This window comes from Chrysochloris asiatica, unplaced genomic scaffold (genome assembly GCF_000296735.1).
Source record: "Chrysochloris asiatica unplaced genomic scaffold, ChrAsi1.0 scaffold00266, whole genome shotgun sequence".
In the NCBI taxonomy this organism is placed as follows: domain Eukaryota; kingdom Metazoa; phylum Chordata; class Mammalia; order Afrosoricida; family Chrysochloridae; genus Chrysochloris; species Chrysochloris asiatica.
Genome location: NW_006408784.1, coordinates 1,835,177 through 1,854,843, shown reverse-complemented (window position 1 = coordinate 1,854,843; position 19,667 = coordinate 1,835,177). Strand labels below are relative to the sequence as shown.

Sequence of the window (19,667 nt, the reverse complement as noted above, 5' to 3'; positions counted from 1 at the left end):
ACTTCCAAACGGCAAAGTCAAGTCGATTTCAAGGTAAAACAGATTGCTTTAAGCAGGGAAAAAAATAATTACAGGGTAACCTCAAAGAAAAATAAGATAACTGTACATCAAAATAAAAAGAGAAGGAAAATTAGAAAGATTTGGTAAACATTAACACACAGAAATGAAAATGAAAAGAAAATCCACAAACAAAATGAACTAGACATAGAAAATTATGTAGAACAAAGAATCCAGCAGCACCACACACATACACACACACAGATGAGAACAGTCAATTCATACCTATTGGGAATAACATGAATAAAATTATTAAGAGACATAAACAACAGAATAAATAAGAAAACAGGATCCTTCAATATGCTGTGTTTAAAAGAGACATATCAAAAAGATGGAGACAGCCTAAATTAGTGCCCATCAACAGAAGAATGGTTAAACAAACATACACACAATGGAATACTACAAAACACTGAAGAATAATGATGAATCTGTGAAACACCTCATAGCAGGGTTGAACCTGGAGGACATAGTGCTGAGTGAAATTAGTCAGTCACAAAAAGACAAACATTATATGAGACCAATGTTGTAAAAAGTTTAAAAAAAAAATTCTTGATAAAACTATGATGGTTACAGGGGGTATAAGAGAGTATATTTTTATTCATGGACTAGAGGGGTAGACATGGTTAACATGAATAATAGGGCAGGCAATATACAACAAGAAGGAGGTTAGAAGAGGAAAGATGAAGTTAATGGGAGATACAGGAAGGAATACAATGAAGTGAATAGAGGTAATTGCTCACTCAATTTACAAGTTTGGTTTTTTGTTTTTTTTTAAATCTCAGGTGACCCAGACATCTGCTCATGTAATTTATACAACTCCCTTCCCCTCCATCCCTTATCCAGTTGTCTTCAAGTCTTAAAATGTTGCCTCCTAATTTGTTTTCTAAGGAGTCCTGGTGTGGCGCTGTGGGCTAATGTGCCAGACTGCAAAGCACTTTGAACTGCAAGGTCAGCGGTTCAAGCTTACAAGCTGCTCCTCGGAAACCCTATACAGGGTCACTATGGGTTGGAATCAACTCGACGGCACTTAACAACAACTTGTTCTCTATTTCCATCTACTAGCCATGAGACTATATGTATACGTGTCCTTCTTGCCCACTAAATCCCAGCAGCTACCTCAGGACCTGGCATTTAGTGCATGTTAAATGATTATTAATAATGTTAGCAGGCATGACAGTTTGTATGTGTAGTTTTATAGTTGAGAAAACTGAGGCTCAAATGGCTTACCCAAGCTTGGTAATGGCAGTGTTAGGATATGAACTCTCCTGCTTCTGGAATGGCTCGTTTTAAACACGTTAGAGTTCCAAGTTTTTACAGTCACAGTGAACTCTTACTAACCACTCTCAACTGAGTCATATCATCCTATCAGTATCATTTCCCACCTTCTCTTAGCCAGGCCCAGGAGGGCAAAAAATATTATTTCATGAGAGTTACAAAGACTGTGGGTAGAAGGGCTGTATGAAGTACTTCATTGTACCACACTCTAACATTAGGTTATTTTCTTTTAAGCTCAGACTTTGTCTTTGGTGTTGTTTGAGCTGATTTGTCATAGACTTTAACCTAGCAAATTTATGTAGCCACAGAAGGGTTAATAAGTAGATGCCAGTTCTAAATGCCATTGAGAAAACCACAGAGCTTGCTAAGGGATTGGTTTCTTTTGTAAAATAAGAAAATCAAGCCAGACATAATTTGGCCATACATTTAGATCTTTCAAGCTTGGGGGAAATAAGGTTATATATTGTCATTATAAGAAAGTGGGTGTCCAGACATTTTTTGGTCACCTTCCTTAAGTCTTTGCATATATTCCTGTTACTAGTTGGCCTCAAGTCTGTTCCTACCCATGTGTCCAAAGTAAGAACTGCTCCATAGCGTTTTCAAGGCTGTGACCTTTCAGAAGCAAATCACTAGGCCTTCTGAGGCAGAGCAGGGAAGGTACAAACTGCAGTCTTTGACCAGTAATCGGCAGTTAACCCAGGTACTCCCTTTCACATGGTGGTGGTGGTTGTGTGCCGTTTTGACGCATAGCAACCCTGTATAGGGTTTCCAAGGCTATAAATCTTTGCAGGAGCAAAAAGCCTCATCTTTCTCCCATGGAGCACCAAGTGGATACAAACTGCTGGCCTTGAAGTTAGCAATCCAACTTGTAACCCACTATGCTACCAGGGTTTCTTTTTCTCCTATATTTGAAGTAAAATAATTTAGTTATTTGAGAGAGCAGTGATGTCATCCACCTGCTCTGTCCCCTGACTTTCCAAGCAGAGAAAGCTTGAAAATACAAGCTTTATAAACTCTCTGGCTTCTCAGGTCATCAAAGCCATCTCCCTGCCCCAGTTCAAGAACTTAGATATGGTCATGTGGATTTGCCTGCCAATTACTGAGTTGAGAAATCACTGCTAAAGGCAATTTAGATAGAATCAGCAAAATGCCATGGCTTATTTTCCTAGAAGATTCTGTGAATTCTTGAGTGTCCTATAGCTGTGAGCTCCTTTTGGACTAGTACTTTATCAACTTTATGGTAATGTTGCCATAAGAGTTCACATGCTTATTTTTTACATATGGCCAAAGGGGTCTTTTTTTCTCCCACCCTTAGGCATGTATGGTCTTCCCTTCTTGCAAAAGCATCTAACATGTAAAGCTAACAGTAGCACCATGTTTATAGCATTTGTTTTCATTTTTCCTATGCTCCTATGCCTACAATGAGAACAAGTATAATCAGGCAATATAAGATTCAGTGACAATTGTTGCTTTTGAAGACTGGTTAACAAGAGGCAAAGTAGTTTCTTTAGAGCTGGAAATATCTGTCTTGTTATAAATGAACTGTGTTGCATATCTACTTACACAAAGACATTTAAATATTTAACTTTTTTTTTTTTTCCTATAGCCATCTCTTCCTGTACTTTATACCTTGTCAAGCCAGGCTACACATGAAGCTGTTCATCTCCTTTGCAGGATGTTGGTCTTTGATCCAGTAAGTAGTATTGGCTTACTTTTTTAATGAATTAAAAATACATGTGTTCTAAGAGATATGTCATGGTTTTGATTAAATGAGCAATGTAAATAATGTTTCAAAATATAAACTTCAACCCGTAGCTTCATGTGTATCATAATCACTCATCACACAGAAGTTTGATGATTGTTTTTAAGTGCCGTCAAGTCATTTTCAACTCACAGAAACCCTGTATAGGATTTCCGCAGAGTGTCTGTCAGTGGGTTTGAATTGTTGACCTTGCAGTTAACAGTCCACTGCTTTACTATTTTTCTTGATTATCCAAGATTCAAAACAGAAGTTTGACACCATGTTCAATCCATGGAAGAATAAATAGAAGGTTATTTGAAGAAATCTGCCCATGATATTACATAAGAGAAATGTGATCTTTGGATTGTTGATAATGGTAGCTTTTCCAAATACCATTTGTAGACTTGTCTCTTCCAGGACATATTACAAATTGCTCCATCATTTCAGTCTTCACTTATTTCATTATCCATCGAATAATTATAATAATAATTATTATTCCCATCTATGCCAGTAACTATCATCAAAGGAAGACCTAAAAAAGGAAGCATTTATCAAAGGAAAGGATATTTTTCTTGCCATGATGCAAGGAAGTTAGACTTTAATAGGGAAGACACACCAAATACAAAACACAACAGATATTTAAAGGGAAAAGAAATCCACAGAATTACCAAAAACACAAAGTTTATGCTGACCTGCTCATAATGAGAAGACAGCAACTTTCTTACATAGTGATCAAATTCACCAAGAAAGTAACTATCTTCAGAAATCACCATAAAGACAAGGCAAAAAAATGTTTTGTTGGGGAATCAGGTGTGTGAAAAGTAGTCAGGATTTTATTATTAGGGAAACCAGTACCAATCAAGTGACCAAGCTATTTTTGCTTCATGTACGAATACAAATCGAGGTTTGTTTGTTTGATGCCTGTTTTCTTTTTTAACTGTGGTATGTTAGTGCTTATTGACACTGAAAGCAAGACAAAATGGCAGTTGTATTTCTACAGTCTCTCCATATGGTCAAATTCCCAACATCAAGGATAATTTTGACCACATAACTTGGTTTTGAATGAGCTGGTAATTTAGAATCTATCAAAATAGTTTGCTATTTTGTTTTATTTGACAAATTTCTTTACATAAGAACTAGGAGATGTTGGCAGTCTTTTTATATAGTTAAATTAGAACCATATTAAACTTCAGGCTCCAAAATTAATTTCTGTTTGCCCATAGAGGGTTTATAAAGACCCTACAATTAAAATTGTGTGTGTGTGTGTGTGTGTGTGTGTGTCACAATGATGTTTTTTTCCTCTTTATTTTACTTAGATTAGGAACCAAGAACATAATTAACCTCTAGCAGGTTTTGCTTACAAGGTATCAACTTTTTCTGAGAACCCATGTTTATAAATGTTCCAGGCCTGCCATTAAGGCTGGAATTTCCTAAGTCATAGAGCAAGTCTCTTTTCTGAGAGCATTTGTGGACATTGGTTCTACATGTGTAACATAGTCTGTGCTCCTTAATAGTGGGATTGTCATACCTAACTAAACGAAATTTCTGATGTGGGGGATAGTTACAAATTAATCTGTAAGAAGGAGGTAAAATTTGTTTCATAAGAAGGATAGATTTTTATTGGACTTCTATAAATAACTGCATTTTCATTTTAAAAGAAAGGAATTAGCAAAGGCAATTTATATAATAATTAACTACTTTCAACATTGTTTTATAGATTATGTTGCTATTTCTTCATGATTTTTTATAGATAATGTTGCTATTTCTTCATGATATTTTTTTTTTAAGTTGGTCTGATCCTTTATTAAATAATTTATGATCTGTGTTAAGGATTCTTTTCTTTCCAGTTCTGAAAAGTTCAGTTAGAGCAATATAACATTTCAAAAGTGTATTTCCTTTTGGTTTGAACCTGTTTAAATGAGGGTTGTTGTCACTGTTATTAAGTGCCATCTAGTCAGTTCCAACTCATAGTTACCCTGTATAGGATTTTGGAGGAGTGGCTGGTGAATTTGAACTGCTAACCTTGCAGTTCAGACTGACCTTGTGGTCCAGCGCATTATCCCAAAGCACCACACACCAAAACTCCAAATGAGGGTTAAGTTAATGATGCATTACAAAGAAAGCAATAAGCTCTTTGTTAGTTTATTTTGTCCCCTTAGTCTGAGATAAGAAATTCTTACCTTGTTGATCTTCTGCTTCTGGGCTGAACATTCCTAGAAGCCCTGACTCAGTTACTCAGCTCAGTCTAACAGGTGTTTGTCTGTGATGATCATATCAGTCTACCCATGAGCTTGTACACTGATGGTAGGGTCAGGAGCACCTGGTACAGTCCTCCGCTGAGCTCCTTATGCTAGAGATCACAGAAGACTCAAGTTCTGCTCATTAAACGTGTAGCAGGGACCTTATGGCAAATAGAAGGAAACAGCAGAAACTACGAGTGGATGATACAATTAAAGGGCTGCAGTTCTTTTATATTATAATCGTAATAGAAAGGGTGCGGTGTAATAAGCCATCCATTTATAAAGATTTTAATAAATTATTATCTTGAAACAGCAAAAAGATTGAATGACTCTCTAGAGTCTTTATCTCATTAAATATATTGTAAATGTCACCAAGTGACAATTGTATTTAAACCTAGAAATGAATTTATTATTTATTGACAGTAATTTTAGTCTGTGTGCCTGAACATAATGTGTATCTTTTAACCTAAAAAAGTACAAACTATAATTAAACTATTAAGTTTTACTTATATGTAAATATCTTAGTAAGGCTGAGTAGACAAAGTTTCAACATGAGATATTTCTATGTATGACAGCCGCTTGTCTGTCAGTTTGGCATACTGTGGTGATTGTATGTTGTATCAACATGAGCTATTCCTATGTATGACGGCCACTTGTCTGTCAGTTTGGCATACTGTGGTGATTGTATGTTGTATCAACATGACCTGTTCCTATGTATGACGGCCACTTGTCTATCAGTTTGTCCTACTGTGGTGATTGTATGTTGCTGTGATGCTGGAAGCTCTGCCATCAGTATTTTAAATACCTATCGGGTCACCCATGGCAGATAGGTTTCAGTGGAGTGTCTTGACTAAGACAAGCTAGGAAGAAAGAGAAAACTACTGACTATTTTGCTGCTGAAAACCTTATGAATAGCAGTTGAACGTTGTCAGATCCAGCGCCAAAAGATGAGTCCCTTAGGTTGGAAGGCACTCAAAATATGACTGGGGAATAACTGTTTCTCCTCAAAGTAGACATGGTGACGTGAATGGAGTCAAGTTCTCAGGACTTGCCTTTGTTGATAGGGCACAACTCAAAATGAGGAGAAACAGCAGCAAACATCCCTTAGTAACTGGAACATGGAATGTATGAAGTGTGAATCTAGGAAAATTGGAAGTTGTCAAAATTGAAATGGAACACATGAAAATTACTATCCTAGGCATTAGTGAGATGAAATAGACTAGTACTGGCCAGTTTGAATATGAGAATCATGTGGTTTACTATGCTGGGAACGTCAAATTGAAGAAGACTGGCATCATATTCATCGTCAAAAAGAGCATTTCAAGATCTGTCTTAAAGTGCAATGATGTCTGTGATAGGATAATATCCATAAAGCCTAAAGGAAAACCAGTTAATACCACTATTACCCAAATTTAGAGTCCTGGTGTGATGCTGTGGGTTAATGTGTCAGACTGCAAAGCCGTTTGAACTGCAAGGACGGTGGTGCAAGCCCACCAGCTGCTTCTCAGAAACATTATACAGGGTTGCTATGAGTCGGAATTGACTCGCCAGCATTTAACAACAACAACAACCCAAATTTACAAATCAACCACTAAAGCCAGTAATTATGAAATTGAAAATTTCTACCAACTTATTGTCTGAAATTGATAAAACATGCAATCAAGATGCTTTGATAATTTACTGGTGATTGGAAACAAAGAGGAAGAATCAGTAGTTGGAAAATAATGGCGTTGATGATAGAAAAAAATGCTGGAGATTACATAATAGAATTTTGAAAGACCAACGATTTTTTTCATTGCAAATACCTTTTGAACAATATAAAAGGTGCCTGTATACCTGGACCTCACCAGATGGAATAGACAGGATTCAAATTGACTTCATCTGTGGAAAGAGATGCTGGAAAAGTTCAATATCATCAGCCAAAACAAGGCCAGAGACAGACTGTGGAACAGATCATCAATTGTTCATAATGCAAGTTCAGGCTGAAGCTGAAGAAAATGAAAACAAGTCCACAAGAGCCAAAATATGACCTTGAATATATCTCACCTGAATTTAAAGAGCATCTCAAGAATAGATTTGATGCATTAAACACTTAATGACTGAACACCAGAGGAGTTGTGGATGACATCAAGGACACCATACATGAAGAAAGTATAAGTTCATTAAAAAGACAGGAAAGAATGAAAGACCAAAATGGATGTCAGAAGAGACTCTCAAAATTGCTCTTGACTGTAGAGAAGCTAAAGTGAATGGAAGAAATGAGGAAGTAAAAGAGCTCAACAGAAAATTTCAAAGGTCAGCTCATGAAGATAAAGTCAAACATTATAATGAAATGTGCAAAGACATGGAGTTAGAAAACCAAAAGGAAAAAAAACCACATTCAGCATTTCTCCAACTGATATAATTAAAGAAAAAACTCAATCTTAGCGTTGAAATATCGGAGGATTCTCTATGTGCAAAATATTTGAATTATTTAGAAAGCATCTAAAAAAGATGGAAGGAATACACAGAGTCACTGTACCAAAAAGGAATGGTCGATGTTCAACCATTTCAAGAGTTAGCATATGATCAAGAAACAATGGTACTAAAGGAACAAGGCTCCTGGAATTGATGGAATTCCACATTGAAATCTTTCAACAAACTGATGCAGCACTGGAGGCACTCACTCATCTAAACCAAGAAATTTGGAAAAGACTTCATTTTGCTTGGATCCACAATCAACACTTACAGAAGCATCAGTCAAGAAATCAAATGACGTGTGTTACATTGGGCAAATCTGCTGCAAAATACCTATTTCAAGTGTTCAAGAGCAAAGATGTCAGTTTGAAGACTAAGGTTTCCCTGACTCAAGCCATGGTCTTTTCAGTCACCTCATATGCATGTGAAAGTTGAACAATGAATAAGGAAGACCATTGAAGAATTGATGAATTTGAAATATGGTAGCTGAAGAATAATATTGAAGGTACAGTAGACTTTCAGAAGCTCAAACAGATCTGCCTTGGAAGAAGGGCAGTCCAAATGGTCCTTAGAAGCCTGGATAGCAAGACTTCATCTCTCATACTTTGGCTGTGTTATCAAGAAGACCTTGGAGAAGGAGCTCATGCTCTGTAAACTGGAGGGTCAGCAAAAAAGAGAAATATCTCCAGTGAGACAGATTGACCCAGTGGCAGTAGAAATGAACTGAAAGGTGTATTGTGAGGATGGAGCAGGACCAGGCAGTATTTCATTCTGTTGTGTATCTGGTCACTATTAGTCAGAATCAACTCTCTAGCACCTGACAACAACATAATGCATGAATTCAAGATATGAGTATGAATATAAGTAAGAAGTATCTCAAGGCAATAAATAATCATAGGCAATATTTTTTTTAAGACAACAGAAAGTTACTAGTGCTGTTGAGTTGATTCCAAATCATGGCAATCCCATGTGTCATAATAGAACTGCCCTGAGTTTTCTTACCTGTAATCTTAATGGAAGCAGTTTACTAGGACCTTTCTTCCACAGTACCACCGAGTGTGTCTGAACCACATTTTTTAAGAATGAACCAAAAATTCAGAGAGTTAAAAGAATATTTTGTCAATACAAAGGGATCTCTATGGTGTGGGGCTATAGGATCAGCCCTGAACTGTGAACCACAGGTCAGCAGTTTAAACCCACCAGCTGCACCTCAGAAACCCTATACAGAGCCACTATGAGCTGGAACCAACTAGACAGCGCTTGACAACAACAACATAATCTGAGCATAAACTATCTTGACATTTTTGCAGAAAGGAAACAAATTCTAGTTTTATTCTGTTGTGTAACACCCATGTAACAATTTGCAGTAAAGATTATAAGCCTTTTTTTCTTGCTAAACTAACCTATCAACAATGAGCCAACTTTGAAAAATATTTAACACATTTTAATGCTTCTTTGAGGAAACCCTGGTGGTACCATGGTTAAATGGTCAAAAGGTCTTCAGTTCAAATCCATTAGCCACTCCGCAGGAGAAAGCTGTGGCAGTTTGAGTCAGTAAAGATTTACAGCCTTGGAAACTGGGGGCAGTTGGACTCTACCCTATAGGCTGCTCTGAATCAGAATCAAGTCAGGGGCAGTGAGTTGGTTTGTTTCGTTTTTCATTATGTTCATATTCTCACACAATCAGAAAAGTTTTACATTTAGACAAGACTTGTCACTTTTTTCCACTCACAAAGAAAAACATATTCATTGTCTTTTATATACATTTTCCTACCACTGGACATTCTTTAACATTGCTTTTTATAACAGCACTTCACATTATACTCACACACGTTTTTCTGGCTGTTTTCTGATAGCTAATGAAGTGCCTATGTATATTAAAATTATGTCTAAGTAGCCAAAGGATGTTTATCAATGCATATTAATATTGTTATTAAGTGCTGTCAGGTGTCTCATAGTGACTCTATAGGGTTTCCAAAGAGCAGCTGATGGGTTTGAACTGCTCATCTTGTGGTTAGCAGTCCAGTGTTTATCCTACAGTGCCACACCAGCACCTCCACATAAATATCCATGTTGTTGTTAAGTGCTGTTGAGTAGGTTCCAACTCATAGCCACCTGTGCAGAGTGCCTGGTGGGAACCCTAATGAGACTAAAACAAGTATGTTACTGAGAGAACAGATTACAGAGGCATGATTAAACCCATTTTGCTTGGAATAAACCCATGCATGTATGAACTAGAACACGAGTTACCCCTGTGTTTTGCTTCTTACTTTGTTTGTAACCTGGTAACCGAGATTTGTGTGTGTGTGTGAATTGAGTGAAGGGTTACAGAACAAATCATACACTTAGTGTTGTTACAGTGATTGTAATCCCTTCCATATCCCATCATTAGTTATAACAGTATTTACCTCTAGTCACTTTTAACTCGTACATTCTGCCCTGTGTCTCCCACTACCTTCATCTTTCCTATGCCAACCTCCCTCTTGTTATATATTGCCTGCCCTGTTACCCAAGTTAACATGGGTCTGCCCTCTACCCAAAGGGCCCTGTAGTGTAGTGGATTATGAGCTGGACTGCTAACCGCAACATGAGTAGCTCAAATCTACCAGTCACTCTGCAGGAGAAAGACAGGCATTCGGCTCTTACAAAGATTTACAGCCTCGGAGACCCTCTACAGGGTCGCTATGAGTCGGAACCTCCTCCACAGCACACCACCACCAATGATGAATACCAAGATTGATTTTTTTTTTTTTACTCACAGTTAAAGGTTAAGTAAAACACTTTAGTCCGATCCATAATGATACACACACAACATACAAAAACCACACTATATCAGTGGGTAGGAAAATACCAAAATCTTTTCAACTCTTCATTCTCAAATTTCAGGATTTGAGATCTTTAATATTAGATCTTCAGACAAACAAACAAAAATAGCTAACAGGTGACCCCATTTCTAGCTGCAGGTGGCAGCTGAAAGGGACCCAGTTTCTGACATCTGCCACTTCACAGAAATGGCTAAAATGGTAAGATGGTAAACTTGAAACTCAGATTCCATTGTTACTGCCACCAGTGTGGACACAATCGGCCATGCTCAATTGGAAACAGAAATCGACTTGGCCGAGAATCAGATTTCCTGTGTAAAACCAAAGAGCTCAGCCGCTGGACAGGAGACCAACCAAAGGAACAGACGGTAGGGGAGCTGAGGACTAGAGGGGTCCGAGGCTGGCAGAGAGCACTGTGAGCATACTCCTCCGGTGTTTTGAACCTGGTGTCCTGGTGTGGCACTGTAGGATAAGCACTGGCCTGCTAAACCATATGGTCGGCAATTCAAACCAATCAGCTGTTCCTGGGAAACTCCATGCAGCAGTCACTATGCACTGGAACTGACTCAACTGTGCTTCACCACAACAGTAGAACCTGATCCAGGGGAACCTCCAGAAATTGCAGTCAAAGGAAGACTCGGGTGCATTTAGAAAAGGAAAGAAAAAGTTTACTGGCCAGTAGTGAAAGGGAGTCACTGGACACAAACCACACCGGTATTGAGAGGTTGTGATGTTTATGTTCATCTCTTCTTGGTGAATAATAGCGCTTTCTTCTGTGGTGATCCCATCTTTACAGCTCACTACATGCCTTAACTTCAGCGTAACAAAATTCAGAGAGGGAATCTGGCTTATGGGAAATATTTAGCACTTATTATCTGAGGGATTCAAACCAATCAAGATGACCCAGTTCTTTTTCATTTATTTTGGTTGGTGTTGTTAAGTGATGTGATTGGTGATATTGGAAGTATGGCAAAGTGTCTGGAGTTTTGTTCTACTGCGTACTACAGACGCCATCTTTAAATTATTTAAAGCCTAGTTTCTCTCAGTATATTTATGTCCACTGAGCTGACAGGGGGGACTTTTTTCAGTGATGGGTGGGTAGGAGTAAGGAGTGAGGGTTAGGATTTGGACTATAGCTAGGTCTTGGCTAGGCCTAGGACTTCATTTGTTGTTGGGGTTATGATTAGAACTAGGGTTACTGTTACGGTGAGGGTTGAGCTAGGGCTAAAAGTAAGGCTTGGTCTAGTTTTTAGAATTACAATTAGGTATATTTTTATTTATCTTTGTTTGAAATCGATGTGATTTCCTTTTAATTTGAAAGTTCTGTGACTGGTTTATTTCCTCCTTCTACTTTATGGTTTGTTATTGTTGCAGCTGTATCTGTGGTTCTCTCTTTTCAGTCATAGAAGTCTGTTTTACTTTGAATACTTGTATATCTGAAGGAGCTCTGGTAGCGTGGTGGTTACAAATTGGGCTGCGAACCGCAAGGTCAGCAGTTTGAAACTACCAGCTGTGTTCCACGGGAGAAAGATGAGGCTTTCTGCTCCCGTAAAGATTTACAGCCTTGGAAACCCTGTACAGGGTCGCTATGAGTCAGAACTGACTCCACGGCACATAACAACAACAACAACTTGTATATCTGGGCTCTCAGGTTATTGTCTCCTTTTGTTGATTCTCTTGTTCAGAGAACTCCCTTTAGGTCATTTTCACTGTCATATTTGATGGACAGTTTTGCTGTACATGTTGATTCTTGGTTGGCAATTTTTATGTCCTTCCATCGTCTTCTTGCCTGCATGGTTTCTACTAAGAAATCAGAGCTTAGTTTTATTCATTCTCCTTTGTAAGTAACCTTCTGTTTTTCTTGAGCTGCTCTCAGGGTACTTTCCTTGTCTTTGATTTTGGAAAGTGTGGTTATAATATGTCTTGGAGTATTTCTATTGGGAGTTCGTTCAACTTCTTGAAAGGCCATCTTTTCATCTTTTTTGATGTTTGGAACGTTTTCTTCCAACAACTCTTGGACCGTATTCTCTATGGGTATTCAGATTCCTCCTGTTCTGTAATTTCTTATCACGCATAAGTTATTCCTCTTGATAGTGTCCCACATAAATCTTAGACTTTCTTGGTATTTTTCTTCTTTTTCATGATTGTACCTGTAGCATATGACTATTAAGAGGTTTTTCTTCAAGCTCAGTAATTTGGCTTTACATTGATTCAGTTCTATTTCTTTGCCCTTTCGGTGTATTATCTATTTCTGAAGTCTTAGTGTTAATCTTTTGACTTTCTAATAGCTAATTTTTATGGTTCCAATATTTTCAGTTATTTTGTCAGTTCATTTCCCAACTTTTTTCTTGATTTCATCTGTAGTTTTCTCAATCTTTCTCTCAATCCATTGAAGGTGCCTAATTAGCATTCTTTTAAATTTCTTATCCGGTAGTTCCAATACTACTTCTGTTACTTTTTCTGACTGTACTTTGGTGACTTGTTTGTTTAGTTTCTTTGTGGAAACCAAAGTTGTCTGTTTTCTCCAAGACATTGTGTTGTCATATTTATATTTAGTTGATGATTGTATATTGGTGTATTCTCAGGCACTCAGCATCTGTCTACTGGTGGATGTGATAAAAGAGAGGGAGCAATGGTTGGGGGGACTTTGTTTCAAATAACGAAATCAAAATGTATTTGTGGTTTATGTAAATCTGAAACTAGCATATTAAGTATTCTGATTCAAAGTACTAGGAAGCCTCCGGACTGTGATTTTCGGACTGAGCCAGGCATCGTAACTAGCAGGCAGACCACATCTGCTCCCTAACTCACTTTAGCAGCTTCTACATCTGCTTTTGCCTGAGTCTGTTTGCTATTATAAAAGAATGAAAGTTTCAAGTAGCTTTTTTCATTTGACGCAATAATCTCTTGTAATGATAGGACATATTTAGAAAGCACAGACTGTTATTTAATATGTAAACTTTCCCCTTTCAAAGCATTGCATTTTTAAATATCATACAGTTTGTCATTTTTACTATGTCTACATCTGTTTCAAGGTAGAAACTTTTCAGAATGCTAATGGAAAAGCGCTTAGTGTGGTGGTAGATGGAACTCAAGTTTGCTGCTCTAAGTTAGACGAACCCTATTGGTTTGTTGTCGTTAAGTGTCATCAAGTCGGTTCCAATTCATAGCAACCCAGTATAGGGTTTCTAAGGAGCAACTGGTGCCTTGTGGTTAGCAGTTCAGTGCTTACCATGCAATGCCACACCAGAACTCAACCTCTAAATGCATTTATTCCTCTACATAGGGTGTGCTGTAAATTACATATAAGCTTTATAAAGCAGTTACTGTGTCTTGTGAAAGATCCTGTGTGAACAGTTGTGCTTATCTGTAGTGTTGATGTGCTGGTCTCTACATTTGATTTCAGTCCAAAAGAATATCCGCTAAGGATGCCTTAGCCCACCCCTACCTAGATGAAGGGCGACTACGCTATCACACGTGTATGTGTAAATGTTGCTTTTCCACCTCTACTGGAAGAGTGTATACCAGTGACTTTGAGCCCGTCACCAATCCCAAATTTGATGACACTTTTGAGAAGAACCTCAGTTCTGTTCGACAGGTTAAAGGTGAGTACTTTCATTGGCCTTTGACAGGGTAGGGTGTCTAGCAACATATCCCATTTTGTGGCCCTGAAGGGCTGAAATCTAGATGTTGACCAAAGTTTCATATAATTTAATTCATAATCTTGGATATAGATATTTGCCCAGGGCACACATGCCAAAAACGCTATAAGTGTTATAAAAATGCTGATTTAATATTATATCCAGGTCAAGGTCAAGCAAAGGAATGCATATTTTGTCCTTATTTTCAAACAGTCTTATTTAATGAGTGTAAATCAAACTATATTTAAATATAATATTACTAAATTCAATATATTGGCGTTCTTTCTTACATAGCATGCCAAGTTTGAAGAAGTAAAGGTCCACTAGAAGGAATCATTTCTTGGGTAATGGTAAAAAAAAGTTTAAAAGTTTCTAATAATTTTCCATTGTAAAATATCCTGACATAATCTCATACTGGGTGAGACTCAGGTGCTGATAGTCCCAGTTCTGAATGCATCAGCTCTAGGATATTACAGAAGAGATGGTCGTTCCTAGACCTTTGTACTTAAAACACCAACTGAGGTGGTTTGTTTTTTTGTGTGGTTTTTTTTGGTGATTTTTAAAAAGGCAAAACATTTTTTAATGCCAATCCTATGGGATCACTTTCAGATTTATAGACCATTTTACTCTGCTAACACCTTTGAGTTTTTATTTTTGTTTCTGCAAATGTTTGACAACAACTGTCCTCTCAGTGTCAGGAAAGTTCAACTGGATTCTGCCTGATATGTGACTTGCGTGTTGGATTTCACTAAACCACTAGGGAATGCTCTTTATGCTGGCTAGAGTTAGTGAGAATCCACTGCTTCCAGGCCTGCAAATGGGCATGGATTACATGATGTTTGTTTTCTCCACAGAAATTATCCACCAGTTCATTTTGGAACAACAGAAAGGAAACAGAGTGCCTCTCTGCATCAACCCTCAGTCTGCTGCTTTTAAGAGCTTTATTAGGTAACTATAGAAATGGAGTTCTAACATTGTTAGAATTAAAAGGATGCCATTGTGATTGTGTTAGTTTGCATATTTCGGTTCTAGATGAGCTAGCACAGATGAAAGGTCCACCAGAATCTCTGTTATACATTTTGGCTGCAAACATCCGTTTACCCTGTACAAAGAGAGAGAACATGCCATTGCACTGTGGTACTTAGATTTGTCTCCAGATGTCCATTGTGCCGCCTGGCTGTACCTGAGGAACCTTCTGCAGCAGGGGTATAGCAGCCACCTGCCCTGGAGCTACACCTGGTCTTGGTGGGGCCCACTATATCCCTGCTCCTAGAAGAATAACTGTTCACAAGAAATTACCTTTTTTTCTTACAGATGGGCAGCTGGTGCAGCCTATTTAGAGGAGAAACCAACAGGTTTATTGGGGAAAGAACTGTGGACCTACTTTGTCATCTCTCGTCTCTCCTTTTCTTGATCTCATTTCTTCAACTCATGTATCAATTAGGGTCCAGTTATCACAAAGAATTTATACCAGTGATATGAACAGGGTAAATTTAATAACACTAGAAAAAGATAATTACTAAAAAATGGTTAAAAGGATTCTGAAGAGGTCCTGAAGTAAAAAATACAGAAAGCAGCTACTCGCTCTAGACTAGGGAGAATGAACAAGGAATTAGTTAAGACTTTGAAGAGGTCTCTCCACCCAACCAAAGCCGATTCAGGCCTCTTTGGAGAGGGCAGGACTGCCACAGGAACCCACATCCTGAAGGTGGTGAAGAAATCTGCCAGAGGTGTGGAACTGGTCCTCAGATTGCAGAAAAATTTCCCCAGGAATTGTCTAGAATAAACTGGGGTTGAGGGGAAGCACCAGCCTGCCTCACAAAGTTTCTTTCCTAGTGCTAGGCTTTGCAATGCCCTTCCAGCGCCCTCTACTGACAAAAATGAGCATCGACCTAGGTGTCAAAATCGCAATGTGTACAGGGTCTGGCTTCAGTATCACAAAGGTGATTGGGATCTGTGAGGCAGTAAATTGATAACTGCTACATTCTTCCTCCTTTGGTACCTGCCATCCTTTCTCCCTTTCCTGTTTCCTACTTCTCCCTGCTTCTCTTTCCCTTCCCTCCCCTTTGTTTTTGTTTTTAAAGCTTTTATTGTGAACTGAGTGATAGTTTACATGACAGAACAACACTGGCTTTGCACTCAACCAGCCATATTTTGTTTCAATGCAATGATTACAGTCTCCTCCATGCACCATCAGTTAACAATATTTGCCTCTATTGTCTCTCTTTTTCTTTTTTTTTTTTTTGACACAAATATATATTCATTTAAACAACCAAAGGGCACATTTTACAAGCCTCCTGCCCACCAGTACACAACCTTTCTCTTTCCCCTCGAGTCGTCCCCTTCTGTATCTCTCCATGCTATCACATCTGCCTCCATTTCTGGTGTCGCTGCTTTTCTCGTTCCCTCATGGCTCTTCCCTGTTAATGGTCCTAAGGTCCTCTGTTCCTAGAATGTAAAATTAACTACCTCCCCCCACCCTTTTTGTTACACATCTTCTACCTTTACAGTTGGGACAATCGCAATTAGTCATGATAACGATTACTCACTTATTGAATCAAAAGAATCCTATCCTCATCCCCTTTCACCTGACCCGTCTAGACAAGGTGAAAACTATTCAGTGGGGATTCTACCCTCCCCCCTCACACTGAAACTAAACACACTCTTGAAAAATTGAAAGCCAGCCACTTCATGCCTTTTTAGCTCCCACATTTTAGTTAGCCAGTATCTAACTTTTGCCTGTCCCTATCAACCCTGTGTACTGAGGGAATAGGCTTGATCCTCGATGTGAAGACTCCTTCCCTCTTGGTTGGTATTTTGAGCAACTACATCCATAAGCAAAGGTCAAGTTCATCAAATTGTAGCAGTTTACACTTGCTTCCTGTATCAGACTTCTTTATCTTGCACTACTTGAGTTGTAATCATCAAGCCATCCAAGCTAGGTCAAATGGGTGCTATCTGCAAGTTTGGGCCTTTTTGCATGCCTCCTCCCACTTCATATCAGCTGGACACTTCACTCTCTGCTCTAGCCCCCAGTGGCTAGGTCAGTGTCCATGGGCTCAGGAGTTACCAAGGCTCCCCAAACTTAGGACCAACCAGCCCTTCATTATCTCAAGGTTGATAGGAGTCTATAGAAAATGGTTGAACTCAGCCCATGTCTTCATTGCTGCCTTTCCCCTACTTCTGCTCAGCAGTAGACCAACGCAGACACCAGCAAGCTTACAAGCCTGTTCGTGTGCTCCCTTTGAGTTTCCTTCTTGGAAGGGGGTTTGTCCTGAAGGGCTGACTTACCTTGCCTTGATGGCTCCCAGGCAGACAGCTTGGTTGTTTTTATAATAGCCAGTCTGCTTTTTTTTTTTCCTGCTAGTCTTTCTTTTAAGAAGTATCTTCTGTTTTTCTAGCAGGCTCCGGGTTAGTCTGTATGTCCTTTCAAGTGGGAATGTCCCACTTCAGAAGGTTCTGGAGGGGGCTCAAAATTCCACCTAAGGCCACTTCTACAAAGGCTTAACCAGAAGCCTATTTCACTGGGCAGATTCTAAAACCCCTTCTAGGTATTCCAGTCAATTATAGGCTGAAGATGGGCTTACAAACCCTCCCCTTTACTTTAAATTTCCCTTGATCACATTTATTGAACCAAAGCCAGGATTTTTGTGTAGAATTTCTTTTTATTTTTCTAGTTTCCCCTCAGAGCCATTATGTAGTCATTTGGGAGCTTTAGCACCTCTGAGGTGCAAGTCACTCATTACCCTGGGCCCTGGGAAGCAAAGCAGATACGCAGAAGCACACAGGCATACACACACACTCAAAATGTAAAACTTAGTTAGCAACATTAGACAAGCACACAGGAGTGGGTAGTAATTGACAATACAGATCTGTGGATAGTAAATGCTAAGTGATTATTCATTCTATTGAATGATAAAAAAATCTTATAAGGCTTGTTCAAAATAGGTCCCCAATTAAAGTCATTGTATTTTGAGAGGCTACATTTAAATGGCTAATTCTGCATTCCTTAACATTATTTTCTTGATTGGATTTTGATGTTATTATTTATAATAGTGTGATTATATTATAGAGTAAGCACTACTGCTAACCCTAAGGTCAGCGGTTCAAAACCACCAGCCGCTCCTTGGAAACCTTAATACAGGGTCGATATAAATCTAAACTGACTCAATGGTACTTAGCAACAACATGATTTACTTTTTTATACTAGGTAGTAGATACTGTGCAAACCACTTTATTTGCATTATCTCATGTATTCAGCGCAAAATCCTATGAGGGAGGTAGCATTGTCTCTTTTTAGATGAAGGCATGTAAGCTTAGAACGATTAAGGTAGCTGCTCAGTGTCACAGCAGTGGTAAATGGCGAGGGGTTTTCCAGCCCGTGTATGCCAGGGCCTTCAAAAAGTGTGTGGGACTAAATGATAGTGGGATTTTCCCACGAACCTTTTGAAGCGCACTTGTATCAGCATGGTGCCATAATGGCTTACTATAGATACAAATTCATAACTAATGATTTGGAACAAATTCAACTTTAGGGCTGCTAGACAAAATGAAAATCCAGGAATGGTCATAACTTTCCAGTGGTTTTTAAAGGAAGAGAGGAAAACAAGCAGGAGTGAGTTGCCCTTTACACTCTCTGTGGTGCCCCACTAATGTCACCATCTCCTTTTTCTCCTAGTTCCACTGTCGCTCAGCCGTCTGAGATGCCCCCATCTCCTCTGGTGTGGGAATGACGGTGGAGGATAATGTACTACTGAAGATGTCATGTAGCTTTCCACTGGAGTCTGGGATTTGCAATTCTGGAGGTTAATCATGCTTGTACTGTAATTTTACTAATGAAGTTTTAAATTAACAACCACTACTTGTATGATATGAATAATATTTAGAAATGTTACTAGACTTTTAATCTTGTAAAGTGGTTGTGCTTTTAGAAACATATTTTACCCAGAGTTGCACATGTTTTATGAATTCAGTGCAGCTGTTATGGCTCACCTCAGAACAAAAGAGAATTGAACCAAATTTGGGAGTTTGGGGTTTTGTGTTTCTGGAGGTGTTTTTGTTTTGTTTTGTTTTGTTTGTTTGTTTGTTTGTTTGTTCGTTTTTTAAATGAAGTGAGATTGTTCACACATACACACACACACACACACACATACACACAAAGGACAGTCATACATTTTGATATTTGAGCCATTCCTGAAGATTTGGGGTTTTCTAAAACTAAAGAATTTAGAGACCTGGTCTGCGACCAATCATGGATCCACGTGAGCTGATCATGGCTGCGCATTGGGGATAGGGGTAGGGGCATGCCACCTAATGATCCAGCCCTATAATTAGCTTCATTAGAGCCGTGACGGTGATGTGTGCTGTCTAAAATCAAATGTTGTGGGTAGAGAGAATGCGTTTGTGACTAGGAGAGACAAAACTTTTTTTTTTT

At 38.6% G+C, this 19,667-nt stretch overlaps 1 protein-coding gene across 1 annotated transcript in view; it reads left to right on the top strand.

Annotated features, from left to right (window-relative positions):
- The window catches only part of NLK (nemo-like kinase), a 155,812-nt gene extending 136,590 nt beyond the window's left edge, over positions 1-19,222 (top strand). The window contains exons 8-11 of the mRNA XM_006874222.1: positions 2,939-3,025; positions 13,999-14,197; positions 15,088-15,181; positions 18,912-19,222. Coding sequence (XP_006874284.1) covers positions 2,939-3,025; positions 13,999-14,197; positions 15,088-15,181; positions 18,912-18,966 — 435 coding nt within the window. The 3' untranslated portion in view covers positions 18,967-19,222. The remainder of the gene's footprint in view (positions 1-2,938; positions 3,026-13,998; positions 14,198-15,087; positions 15,182-18,911) is intronic.
- Positions 19,223-19,667: the final 445 nt, after the last annotated feature.